General features: G+C 41.7%; 1 protein-coding gene across 1 annotated transcript in view; it reads left to right on the top strand.

Annotated features, from left to right (window-relative positions):
• Positions 1-14,612, top strand: part of col4a4 (collagen, type IV, alpha 4) — a 41,868-nt gene that overhangs the window by 5,926 nt on the left and 21,330 nt on the right. The window contains exon 4 of the mRNA XM_083695388.1: positions 6,991-7,062. Within this exon, the coding sequence (XP_083551514.1) occupies positions 6,991-7,062 (72 nt within the window). The remainder of the gene's footprint in view (positions 1-6,990; positions 7,063-14,612) is intronic.

Below are 14,612 nucleotides of genomic sequence, written 5' to 3'. Positions count from 1 at the left end.
ATAATGTAATTGAATGTTTCCCCATAGCACAGTATTGGTGATATAGGCCTATGGGCGCACCAGACTGATCATGGAAAGATCTGTATAGACATTGTCACAAATAGCTTTACATTCTATGGCACGTATTACTAAATGAAAAACATGCTGCAAAAAGAGCAGCCAGCACAAAAAAGGTCTTTGTCAATCTACCAATTTCTCCCAGACCCTCCATCCAAGTTATGATTATGAATTTTAGTGCCAATGATTATGCCACAGGTTTTGCTGAAACGTCACCACTGACTGTGTATAGGGAGCATGCTCTTACAGAACAAGTTATTGTACAAATGAAATACAGTGCCCTGTGTAAGAAATGGGACAGTGAAGCATTTTTTCAAAATCAAGCAGTTACTATGAGGTTAAAGTAGAGATTCTCATCTTTTATTGGTTGGTATTTGTGTGCATATTAATTTCACCATTCAGAAATTACAACACTTTGTATGTAGTCCCCCTATTTCAGGGTACCCAAATAACTGCCTGAAGTATGCGACCCATTGACCCCACCAGACACTGGTTATCTTCCCTGGTGTTGCCTTGCCAGGCCTATACGGCAGCCATCTTCAGTTTGTTTTGAGGACGTTTTGCTTTAAGTCTCCTCTTCAGCAAATGAAATGCATTTTCAATAGGATTGAAATCTGGAGATTGACTTGGCTCTTCAACAACTTTCCACTTTTTGGCCCTGAAAAACTCCCTAGTTGCTATGGCAGAATGTTTTGGGTCATTGTCCTGCTGTATGATGAAGTGCCGTCCAATGAGTTTGGAGGCATTTGCTTGCACTTGGGTTGACAAGATTTTCTGTACACTTCAGAATTCATCCTGCTGCTGCCGTCAGCAGACATCATGAAGACAAGTGAGCCAGTTCCAGTGGAAGCCATACATGCCCAAGCTATAACACCCCCTCCACCATATTTCACCAATTAGGTGGTATGCTGCAGTAACAGATTGGCCATCTGGAGCACCGGGAGAACTCCCGGTGGGCCAGTTGATCTGTGGGCTGCGGTGCCGGTGGATGGGCCGGTAGATTTGTGGGCTGTAGGGTCGAGTACAGTTCTGGACTAGAACAATTAAGTAAATCAAATTATCACACTGGAACTGATAAATAAAGGTTTTACACTAAAAGTATATCATACATAAAACTCTGACTTGTTGGTAATACTTAAAAAGCTGATGCAAATAGTTTCCTCACTCTTTTATGTAGAGCAAGCACAATACTTTTTACAGTGTTTCTGACAGATATTTTAGCCTCATGTTGGCTTCCTTGACTTTCATTGATGTCTCTTTGGTCCTCATGTTGAGAGACACCAATAGCAGACTCCAAAGGCAAATGCAAAGCCAAGAATCAATACTAGACATTGACAGCTGTCTTATGCCTACACAAATTATGTGACAAATGACATACCTGACTAACCAGAAACACCTGTTAAGCCAATTTTCCAATACTTTTGGTGCCCTGAAATAGGGGGACTATGTATAAAAAGTTTGTAATTTCTAAATAGTGAAACCAATCTGAAAAAAAGAAAACATTGAATTAAAGGGACTGAATCCCTTGTAAATGTTGGAGTATAGAACTAAAAAAAGACAAAATGCTTCCTCAGAAGCAACGCAAAATGGTATATTTTTTTCTCAGATCCATGCGTGTAAACCCCATACAAATTGCCTGAAATGACAAGTTTCATTGCTTTTTGGACGCTTAAAATCCAATTCATTCATCTTCATAGTATGGTAATGTAATAGAAACATTTATAGTAGTCGTACATGCATACAATAGCAGTACCTGTTTAAAAACACAAGATGATAACTTCGAGTTGGGCAGTCCATGTTTATTTTTGGAGGTAAATGACAAAGCCTAACTCAAAGTTATTCACACTTGACAGGACTCTCAACATAAAACAACAAGTTCTATGTCAGGAATTCCTTGCAGAAACAGACTGGGAGGGCTATTTATTCTGCATCCACCTGTGTAACTGTTCACGTTTGTAGCAGATTAAATTACTGCGCTGATGGGTACAGTGTACTACGCACACTGCATCCCAGTGTAGCATTGCCGTTTGGGTGGTCTAATCTAGACAACCTCATAAAGACAGGAAACTCACAACTGGATTGGTGAGGTGCAGGCTGGCTGATTTATTTAGAAAAGAAGGTCGCAATCCTGCTTTGAGGCCATTGGTTAATTAAAATGGATTCTGCCAAAGGTAGTTTTCTGCCAAAATGTTAGTGGCTTTATTGTTACTTTATTGTAGCAATAGCACATGTCTTGTTGTATATCTCCATTGTGTCATCTTTCAAGAATTTATACAAACTTTTTTTCAGTTTATACTGCATACAGTATGTTTACTCATTATTTTTCACCAGTTTTCATGTCAGTCAGTGAGGGGTTTGCTTGTTTACATGTAGAGTACTTACATTACATGAATTGTCAAATTAAGTTGATTCATGTACCAACCTTGCACCTCATCTGTCCTGTTGTAAGGGGATATGAGATGAGAAGATATCCCATCACCCCTTGCTTGTCATATAATTGTCTCCACATCTCACATGGGTTGGATAAGGAGAGTGTTTCCTGGGGAAATTTGCATATCACCTATTGTTTTATGTTTTTAGGGTGTATCAGGGTTTTGGGACCTTAATCAGAGCAATGGTGTATAGGTATTTTTTAATTAACACAAATATACCAGAGCTTTCCTGACAGTATCTCCCAACATCTAAGGAAGACTATGATTGATCTCTGAGACAGAGATGGATACAGAACATTACTTCTGATTTGAGATAACCATGGATATGCACATTCTTTTTTTGCATATGAAAACCAAGCAGTGAGAGTGGAGGCTAATCCGATATCAAACAAGAGATAAATGTGCCTGGTCTGCATGCCTGGCTGGCGCTGGGTTTACACAACCCTACCGGAATGTGGCAACCCCCGTCAACATAAATATCACATGGGAGTCCCTCTGGGCATAACAGTGGTTAGAGCTGTAGGAGTGAGACAGGAGTAGGAATGGGAGGAGATGAAGAGGTACAGAATAGAGTGAAGAGTTGGGAGGAGAATAATCTGAAGAGGAGAGACAGGAGAGCAGTGACTGGGAGAAAGTGATAGAGGAGTGAGGGCAGATGTTCAGCTCACAAGACAAGACAAATACATAGTGAAGCGTTATCATGCTTCTGTGTGAGTGTGTGTGAATATGAATACTATTCTACTCTGGAGATGGGACACAGGGTGAGTGAGGTGAGGAGGTTGTAAACCTGAGAGAAATTACCAGGTGTCACAATATAGCTGCCTCTGTCAATCACACACACTCTCATGCACACACACACACACACACACACACACACACACACACACACACACACACACACACACACACACACACACACACACACACTCACACACACACACACACACACACACACACACACACACACACACACACACACACACACACACACACACACACACACACACACACACACACACACACACACACACACATCCATACTGTACTTTAGTTAATGGTGTTAGGCACATTTTCTAGAGGTTTTTTTCTGCCTATGAAAAACTCTCACAAAACAGCTCTGAATGTGGGCACTCACACACCATTCCATAATCAGCACTTTCTTGGCTAAATGAGAGGCAGTTAAAGGGGGTTTCTGTCAGAGGGAAGCTGCTGCTCTGTCTTTATCCCCATTCGAACAGACTGTCAATACCCTCCTGAAACACAGGAATGCCAATCATCTAGGAAAGATGATAAGTGTATTATAATGCCTTTTCTTTTTGCTGCAGTACAGAGTTACAGACTGCCACTCTGTGGTTATATGTCTGACCTTTCAGTGCTGATGGCATTGTTCTCTGCAGTGTGTATTTTCTCGTCTTTCCACTGTGTTGGTCAACATTAATCATGAACTGTCTTCAGTGCCTCTGTGGCAATGTCCCAAGTGGATTATTTATGTGGCCTCTTCATACTCGTTTGTTTCAGGTGTCAATGCAGCATTTGATTCTGATCAAATGTGTGATCTAAGACCACTTTTATAATATGTTGCTAATATGTGAAATGGACCGCTGTGGTGTTCCAATTGAATGCAGCAGCTATACACAGCACATGTGGTCTCTACCTGTTTAGGTGTAACAGTGGTTTGTCTTAACTTGGGGCTTACCATATGCTGGAAGTGGTTAGTAGTCATTGCTTATGGGTTTTCATATCTCCGCTGTATAACCTTTTATCTACCAACCCTGTTGACATGTACAGTAATACCTAAGTATGGGACTTACAGTTGTCTGTACACACTTAGAACACGCTGTGTGAATGTGTGTGTGTGTGTGTGTGTGTGTGTGTGTGTGTGTGTGTGTGTGTGTGTGTGTGTGTGTGTGTGCACGCATGTGTCTGTGTGTTGTTATGGAAAATACATTCATAGAACTATTTTCAGGTTATACACTTGCATATGACTGATACAACTTGTGTAACTACTGTGATTACGTTTTCTCTTGCCACACCTCTAAAGTTCTATAGCCATTGTTCTAAGAAGCACTGCATGATTTACCATATGAACAGCGGTGATCTCTGAGGGAGTGGTGAGAGAGAGCAATAATGGGGGGACAGGCGCATTCCTGCCGATAGGTGTGAAATGTTGAACGGCGATTAATCAGTAAGAAAGTGCTGATTGATCAGTAAGAGAGTCTCTCCATTGTTCATTCTCTCCCGCCCTTTCTCACGTAAGCACATCCATCAGCCGATAGATTTGGCGGCGACTCCCATTATGTTCAAACTGTATAAAAGACAAACCTGATAATTGTCTCTTTAGACTTGCGCTGAACGGACCCCCGGATCTACGCTGGGCTGCTGTTACGCTCTTGTCTCTTGTTTGCAAGCAATAAATACCGGACTCATATATTGTGGCTACTCAGGACTTGTTTCTTGATTCTTACCTCCGAAGAGCTAAAGTACAGAGTGGTAAATCCTAGACTTCCACCACAGTGTGTATGTGTGTGTCTGTGTGTGTGTGTGTGTGTGTGTGTGTGTGTGTGTCTGTGTGTGTGTGTTTGTACGTGTGATAGTGGAAGCATGGCTGTCACTCATGCTTTCACCCTCTTATCACAGACCTCTAATCTGTCACGTGACTCGCTTTGAGAACGAGGCATGCGGGAACACTGATCAGGGAGGCAGCCAATCAGCCTTCACATCTGCAAACCCACACAGGTGATGTCACTGAGAGCACTTCAATCATTAGATCCTCGATAAACCACTATCTCTTTGAAACATCTGCAAGATGCATTGAAACGTTTATGAAGTCAAAGGAACTGGGAGTTAGTGTATTTGTGTGTATTTATGTGTGTGTGTGTGTGTGTGTGTGTGTGTGTGTGTGTGCGTGTGCGTGTGTGTGTGTTTCTATGTACTGTATGTACTGTACACACACTTATGCTGGAGGATCAGGGCTTTCATCTGCTTTGTCCTCCCTGCGTTGTTGTTGGCAGTGTGTTGAGGTGCTTCTCAGACTGACTTTTCTAATTGTTGAGGTAATCAGAGGGCTGGGCCGGGGGCTGTTCTCCCTGCTCCATACTCATCATTGAACACAACTCTCGCTGACGTGCCAACACTACTTGGAGTCAAGCAACAAGATGCAGTGTGCATGTGTAACGTGTGTTCAATCACAGTGTTTTTATATAGGTATCTCATCTCATACTTGATTCAGTCCATTTTTACTGCACTCTGTTGTAATCCTTAGATTATAATGTGGTTTGGATGGAAGTGTTGTGCGTCACTGTGTTGTGTACGGTAATTAGTACATGAGTGTAGTGATCCATCACTGTGTCACATGGCGGTGAGGACTGGCTAGCTGTCTTTGTGTTGGTTGGTGAGCTATTTGCTTGTCAGCGTATATTGTAAGTTATGGCAGGCTAAGGTGTGATTGGATCTAAGGTTGTGCATAGTGTAGAGGTGGTACAGCTGTGCCTGTCCCTGTAGTCTTGAGTAGGCAGGGGGGGAGATTACTGTCAGGAGAATGGAGCCTGATTGTCACTGAGTTTATCTGATATACTGTCTCCCCTCCCTCCACACATCCCTGCTGCACACCCTAGTGCCTCCAAATGGCAAGACACATTTTACTGTGATGCTTGTCTCTCTCCCGCCATGTTTACATACCTGCCTGTCTCCTGTTTTGCCTCCTTGGGGTATGGTGTGTGGGGGGGGGTACCACCTGCTTTGTCACTGACTGAGCACGTGCCAAAGGTCAGACGGCAGCACAAACCTCAGGCCAGGCCCATGGGCTGTTACTCATTATCAATCAGTCAGGATTGCTGTGAGCTATAAACTAATGTGTCACTCATAACTGGGATTATTGTCTGACTCAGCAGCAGATTCTTTCATTCCCCAAAGCCACAACACTTTGTGTTTACTGAGGAAATGTAGGCTGTCTGAAAGCACAACATGCCCTATATACAGTAGGCTATGAACCAGTAACTCCAGCCTTTATTCCATTTAAATGTTTATCATGTGGGGCTTAATGATGCTGCTGTGTCATGAAACAAGGGGATTTAAAGTTACTTCTGTCTCACTAGTACAACAGTGGAAGCTGGTCGAGGTAGGATGGGCACATTGTAATAAATGCAATGGAATTAGGATTGGTATCAAACATGTGTGTTTGATACAGTACCATTCCCCATTCCATTCCATGTGTTTGATACCATTCCTCATTCCATTCCAAGCATTATAATGAGCCTGTTTTCCGATTTCTACCTCCACCAGTCACCCCTGCAGTACAGTGACTACGCATTGACATCTTATGTCTGAGGGCAACAATGCATTGTAAACCTATTTAGACATATGTTTTATGGCTATTATTATTCTGATTATATGTGGTTGTAAGCTTGGGAGTTCCAGGGAGAGGCTAATGGAGTGATCGTTTGTGACTCTGACTCTGTAATGTGTGTAATAGTGATTCTAACTATGTGGTTGTGACTTGCAGGGCGAGCAGTCTGGAGAGTGCGGGGGACGGGACTGTACCACGTGCCACTGTTTCCCTGCCAAAGGAGCGCAGGTAAGACTCCTCACACCTACAGACCGACCATCTACATCCACACAAAATAGTCACATCCCCACACCTTCACTTTCTTATCATTTTAGGCTACCTGTTATCCTCATCATCTTTCTTTGAGCTTTTGTGTATGAAACAGCTGCACTGATTATACCCTCACTGCCCTTGTGTCATACAAGGGATTTTAGAGCAAAAAGAAGATCTGAAACATGTTAGAAGAAATGCAACATCTGGCCATACATAACACTAGTGAATCCATACTGCAGCTGATGCTGAATGATTACATTGTTTTAAGCCAGAAGAATCTCAACCTACTACATAGATTTTGACATAAAGCTTCTAGAAATATTAGAGCAGTAGAACCATGTTAATGCTCAAGTCAGAGTCACTTGGCACTTGTTCAGTATGTTGTCTCCTGTGATACAGCTTTGTGAAACAGACATGAGCAGAATATGATAATGTGAACCCAGCGATCTGTTTTAAAGATGCAGTGTTTTAAATCTGGGATTAGGGGGTCTCAGCATTGATCAACAAGGCTCTGTATGAGAGGAGGGTTGAGAACAAAGAGGGGTGTTACACTTGTCCTTGTGTGTTTCTGGGGAAAGAGAGGTAAAGCGCAGTCCAGTGGTGTGTTAATGGAATAAAGAGGATTAGAGCGAGACACAGCTAATGGGATTACCGGTGTTCCGTATCAGGGGGGGATATCCCTCACTGCACAGACACACCCCCCTTCATGGCCAGACCACCAACCCCCCCAGGTCCACTACCCACCGTGACTAGATATCGGCACACTGACCTAGATCTGTGCCAACTAGATGTGCCTTAGCACGTGTGCATCCAGGTGTGCTGGGATCCCAACACTGTGTTGTAAATGCAATATAAATGTTGTTTCCCTCCCCATTCCTCCTGAATTCTATCGTCACATCTGACACATTTACAGTTAACCTACAGTATGTTGAAAGGCTTGAGTAAGTAGAAAAGCTTATTGTCAATGAGAGTTTTAGAAGGCCAGCTGAGTGGCAGGAGCAGGCTATTCATCTGTGGAATGTAGCAGTGTAAGTGCACAGATGCTGTAGAGGCAGCCAGAGCCCCAGAATGATATTCTGAAAAGTGACACATTTACTGCCTCCTCCTAAAGCTGATGAGCACATTTACAGTGAGCTTTGCAGTAAAATGAGTGTGCACAGGTGCTCAGAGAAGCATCAAGAGCAAAGGTAGACACACGTACATAGAGACACACGACACACACACTGACACACACATGCAAACACATAGGCTGGCACACGCACACATGCACACAGACACAGACACACACACACACACACACACACACACACACACACACACACACACACAAACATGTTAATTGATGAAGTTCCCTTTGCAAATGCCTCCTATTTAATCTGTCTAGTGGCTGATTTTGGGGGGACCGGAGACATCCCTTGGAATGTGGCAGGACAAACACTCGCAAATTATTAATGATCCTCAGCTTCCCTCACCAAATTCCTACAGCCACCAATGACTACAGGCCAGACTCCTACGACAAACACATAGCTAGTGGGTGTTGTGGCGGCATTGCTTTAATTCTTATATGTCATCATTAGAGACTACACAACAATCCCATCCAGCCGATAACACATACTGTAGCCTACATTGTATGGTAATATATGTATTAAAACATTTTTCCCATGTTGGTGACTTTTGAACGTGACCCTAGTGAGGTTATGGCTGTGTGTGTGTGTGTGTGTGTGTGTGTGTGTGTGTGTGTGTGTGTGTGTGTGTGTGTGTGTGTGTGTGTGTGGTGCGTATGTGTGACAGAGGTGCCTCCCCTGGCTCCTGTAATGACAATGTTAAATGAGGCTGTGGATAACTCCCTTCACTAATGAGAGGAAAGAGGACATTTTGCTGTGATGTCACTGTGATGTTTCCATCTTCCCTGCCCCCTCGCTTCCCCCCTCTCTCTTGTATTTGTTTGGGGAACTTATCAAATCTCCTTAAAAATGCAATATGGAGGATTGACATGCTAAGGAAAGGCATTTTTAACCTTCCATTTTCAGCTTGAAATGGAGCTAAAGCCTGATACACGTATAATACATCATATGGATCATTCTCTTACTACTGTAGATATAATTGCAAAATTGTCCGTTGTAATGTATGACTTTTCCTAATGCAATGACGAATTTCTTGTAGAACGTAGACAAGTCCATTTGAAACTCTGGTAATGCTTGCAAACACTAGATATATTATAAGAGTAGTTTCATTTTTTTGGTTTCAAAGCTTCCTCTGAGCAAGCAAGAACCGAGCAGAGAGAGTTTATAAAGTGCTACAGGGGGTTCCCCAGTGTAGTTCAATTTTATAATTTTATTTAATTTCTATTATTTCTGTTAATTCAGAATTAACAATAATGGCAGCCTGGATTAATTGTGTGAGGAGTAGCCTATGAGGTGTTTAAATTTGGAAAAGGAAAAATTATTGTTTGGTTGGAGAAATTCTAAATGATTTCCTTGGATGGACAATTCATAAAATGTCAGACATGGAATATACAGTATATGGCAGTTTCCCCTACCATTGAATTGGTGGGGTCGGCAAAAAATCTGAAATTGCATATTAATTAACTCATAGCAATATACTGTAATGTTTCTCAGTTGATTCTGTGCATTTCAGCAGTAGGCTATATGAACACCATGCTCACAACATAAAGAGCGCAGTTTGTGTCATTAATTTTCCACTCTGGCATCGCGAGTTCAGATTAAACTTGCAAAAATGTATTTTACTGTAGCCAAAATGTTGCATATTCCATTTTACAGTACATCACGAAAATAATAAAATGGTTGTGTTCATTTATGTATTTGAAATTATTTTTAGGCAGCTTGGAAGTGTGGGCTTCAGAAGCAGCCTAACCAGTGTGATATATACCAGAGTGCAAGTTGCTGTTGGTATATTAAGGAGTGAGCTAAGATAGAGGGACTTAAGGGACTAAATAAATTGGTACTTATGTTCTCTATGACAACTGTACCGTAACATGGCCACTTATGTAACATAGCCTAGTGAGGCAATATAAGTGAACATCCTTATAGACCCCCATAGCCAAATTAGACAGATCACAGAACCATGCAGGATGATGAGAGTTCAGTAATTTGTACAGACACATCGAATTACAATATAGGCCTGGAGTGGGGGAAGGTGATGTCACATTCCTCTCCTGCTGTCTTATATAAGTTGTTATCATTAAGCGTCACAATAGGCGCTGCAAATGTTGTCCTCTGCTGATAGAAACACATTTAAAATGCTGTGGTTATTTTGTGATTTATATCAAATAAAACACTTTATAAAACATTATCTGATGTTATATGGTCAAGGGCAGTCAGAACAGATTTTCCCCCATAGACTATGGGTTGATAAAAGTAGCATTGGCCATTCAATATTTGTTTAGACATGCTACAGCAACATTGTGGCAATTTACCTGCATGGTAAGCAAACAAAATGCTTTCAGCATATAGTGGCTTAAATAGCCTATCAAAAGTTGCTGGCTATTTCCATATGGGCTATAGCATACACAGTAAATCCATGCACACTTTATTGGAAAGCTGACCATTGACTGCAATGACATCACCATATCTAATTAATGACAGGTGGAAGTTTATGCAGTGGAGAGTTGCTATGAGCCACTGCATGCAGAGCTAAAAAAAAAGGTAAGTCTTGAGGTTGGACTTAAAAATTGCAATTTCTCTGACCGCCTCATAGGGGCAGGCAGGCTATTCCACAGAAGTGGTGCTCAATATGAAAAAGCCCTGCTGGGCTGGAGGACAACAAGTAGTCCAGCATCTTTGGATATGTGGTTGCGAGTGGGTTGGTAGGATTTGTTCAGGTCTACTAAATAATCAGGTGCAAGACCATTCAATGCTTTTTAGTTAAAAGCAAGACCTTGAAGTCTGTGCGCTGTTTTACTGGCAGCCAAAGCAATGATGATAAAATGGGTGATATGGTCACATTTTCTGTTTCTAGTCAGATGTCTGGTGGCTGGACTAGTTCCAGACTTCTTATGGCTGTGTTGGAGGAGCCAGATAGTAACACATTACAGTAATCGATGTTATAAATGCATTAATCAATTTCTCTATGTCATGAAACGATACAACATTCCTGACCTTAGCAATGTCTCAAAGGGATGTGTTTTTGACGTGTGCATTGAATGTGAGTTCAGTGTCAAGGATGACACCAAGGTCTCTCTGACATTATCATTTGGTACAACACTGTAGCCATCTACTTGTCATAGCTGATATGAGATGTCTCTGTGGTTTGAAACAGAGTAGTATAATCCCAGTTTTCTCAATGAGAGACTATAGTGAAAGATCTCAAGGCTTCATAGAGATGTACAGCTGAGTGTCATCAGCATAGTAATGAAAATTCACACCATATTTCCACATTATATCACCAAATGGGAGCATGTACACTGAAAAAAGTAAGCTCCAAGGAAAGAGCCTAGTGGAACATTACAGGTAACCTTGTACCGTTCAGAGGACTGGTCCTCGAGCTGAACAAATTGCTATCTGTTGGCTAAATATTAAAGGAACCAGGAAAGTGCATCACCAGGAAGGCCAACATAGTCTCCTAGTCTCTTCCAGAGAATCTGATGATGATCATCACAAACCCAGTTTGACAACTGAACTGTAGGTGCCGACTCTCTTGTGTTGCTATCTTTACTCAGGATTTGGTCAAAACTATCAAATGATATATAACATATATATATATATGCTCGTTTTCATACTGTCATGACTGGCTAACATGTCTATCTAGCTAGCTCCACACAAGTGTGGCTATGTCATAAGCTTGAAACAGCTTGTCGTTTAAACACCGATAGTACAGTTAGCTAGAAGGGCACGTTAGCTATATGCTGTGTGGGGCCACTGGTCTTGCTCACTAGCTATCTAAAATCAAGACCAAATGAGGCTAGGTAGTAGCTATTTAGCCAGTATCTCCTGTAGCAAGCGACTTATTAATAAGTTGATGCCAATGTGAAACGCACCTTTCAAACATATTATTTATTTATCTATTTTCATTATAGCTGGCCGGTAGCCTTGCTGCAGTTTGTTATTGTGTTATGTTTTGTTAAACATGAATGCCATCTCTGTCATTACTATAGTATAGACAAGCATGAATAAACAATTGATGTGAATTATTAGTTTATGACTATTTATTATGAATGAAGCCATGTTGGAACACTTTACTTGATGTCCCCTATGAACATTCATTACTGTAATAAATCATTAACGGTGCAATATGTTTGTTTTTCTCCTTGAAAATATCACTATAGTAAATTTCATATAGTGTGGTTACAGATTGGTCTACTACAGCCTTGATTTCAAAGGTGCAATATGTAGCTTTTTTTCTGTTTGAAAATGTCACTAAATAACCATGCTAAATCATTACTTATGATTGCAGCCTCCCCAGCCCTTAAGATTGCAGCCCCCCCCAACCCTTATGATTGCAGCCCCCCCAGCCCCCCCAGCCCTTCTGTCAGAATTTGCTTTTCCAAAATGTTCTGGACGTTTCTTGCTGTGGACGTATAGCCTGCAGCTTGCTAATTGGCTGCCTAATGCCTGAGCTGCAAGCAAGCATCTGTCAGTGCTGGAAGCTGATCTAAGCAACTAAAGCTTTGTGTGCAAAATAGTTTCTAACATGTATTCTGATGATTTTCCTAGGAAATGTCTTGTTTGACGTTACAGCCTTGTCTTTTGTTTGGGGAATGAGGGGATTTGTTTGTAAGTGTGTATAGCCAGTCACACAATTGAGTGTGCACCCTCACCCTCGGTGACAGACACGGCTTCACAACTCAGAGTTGCTGCTGGCTGGTTCATTCCTGTGTTCATGTTTCAGCAAAATAACAACTGCATTTCAACCACACAGGTCCTAGTTTCATGGTCATGTAACTAAGACATTCGCTGGATAAAAAAATAATGAACAATGATTGACAGATTCATTGTCTCAGTTAGAAGTAGTTTGCATTGAGCAAGGGGAGGGACAGAGGACGAGACACAATTCTGAATTGTCATTGCAATTCCCATTGCAGAGAAAAGAGGGCGCAATCCTGCATTAGGTGTCTTTCATTGTGTTACACTTTACATTAAGGTGACATTTCATCAGTTTGAAATACTTGTAACCCATTAATAAATGTTGGTAATCAATAAATCAATAAATGATCAACAGTGTTATACTTTACATTAAGGTGACATTTTATCACTTACACATGTTGATAACTCATAACTTAATTAATGTTGGTAACTCATTAATACATGGTTAACAGTATGACATTCATCAGTTATAAATGTTGGTAACTCAATAATAAATGGTCAGAGGTTTTCCCCATAAGTACAGGTTAGAAGAGTACTCATGTGAATTAATTATCAATAAACCACTCAGTGAACACAGAGAAGGGGTATTGGATAGATATACAAACAAATAAAATCTGGTACACCTGCATGGTGGACATATTTAAATGAGGAATGTGTTGACAAGCACATCAGGATTTCAAGTATGAGCCATGGGCCAAAAACATGGTGACAGCTGTACTGTGTTTTGGGAGATCTTCATCTTGTATTGTATGTTAAGATATGTTGAATCGGTTTGCTGACAGCCGAATCATCCCCACAATTCAGGCAATAACTTTCCCAACTGTGCAACCACTGTACAACCATTGTAAATAATATTGAATGATTTCACATCAGGTTTAGTTTTCGAAGTGGCTTTTGGCGGGGGGGTGGGGGGGGGGGGGGTGTGGCAGAGTGTCACGAGTGTATGTTTGGCCTGCAGGGCGGAAGCCGGAGGAATGCTGGGGGATTATGGGGGAGTCTGATGACATTTTGATCAGAAACAGTGGAATGTTTGTGCTATGGCCTAAAGGTCAAGTTCATGAAATGAAAGCTTGAAATGATTTTGTGGCCAATCCTGTAGATGGAGTACTTCAAAGAGTGTTGGAAGGGACGAGTGTATTCTCCCGGGGGAAAAGTCACCTGCTGAGTGTGTGACATGAAGACAAGTGGGATGTGTGCTGTATTCATTTGGGAACTTTAGTCCAGACAACAACAGACAAGGTCAAGGTCACAGGATCTTTTATGATCTACAGACAACACCCTAGCAACAAAGAAATGGCTGTTTGTACTCAGTCTGGTACTTTAACTGTGAGAGCTTATCTGCTAGGCTCTGGAGATAGTTCTACCACATACTAATGCTCTGTAGCTTGGAACATTATGTGACTATTCTGCCACATTCTGACCCTGACCTCCCCTTCTTAAAAGATGCTTCCTACTACGCAACACATACTCTCTAGCCAGCATGTGTGATTTGTGTACTGAATATAGATATCTTTTGGCTAATGGTTGGAATACTGTATTGTTCTGGTGAGTATACTGGTGTAGGCCTTGCTGAGGCCTGGTGAGAGGCAGTAGCTCTGAGTGTCTGGGTTGTATTTGGACAGCTGGGGCATGGCTGTAATTCGCTGTGCCAGCCTCCCTGGCCGATCTCACACAATGGCTGTTGTGACACGGACTCAGTGGGAA

Source organism: Argentina silus, assembly GCF_951799395.1.
Source record: "Argentina silus genome assembly, chromosome: X".
Classification (NCBI taxonomy): Eukaryota; Metazoa; Chordata; class Actinopteri; order Argentiniformes; family Argentinidae; genus Argentina; species Argentina silus.
Note: the sequence above shows the minus strand (reverse complement) of the source record. Positions and strands in the feature narration are given on the sequence as shown.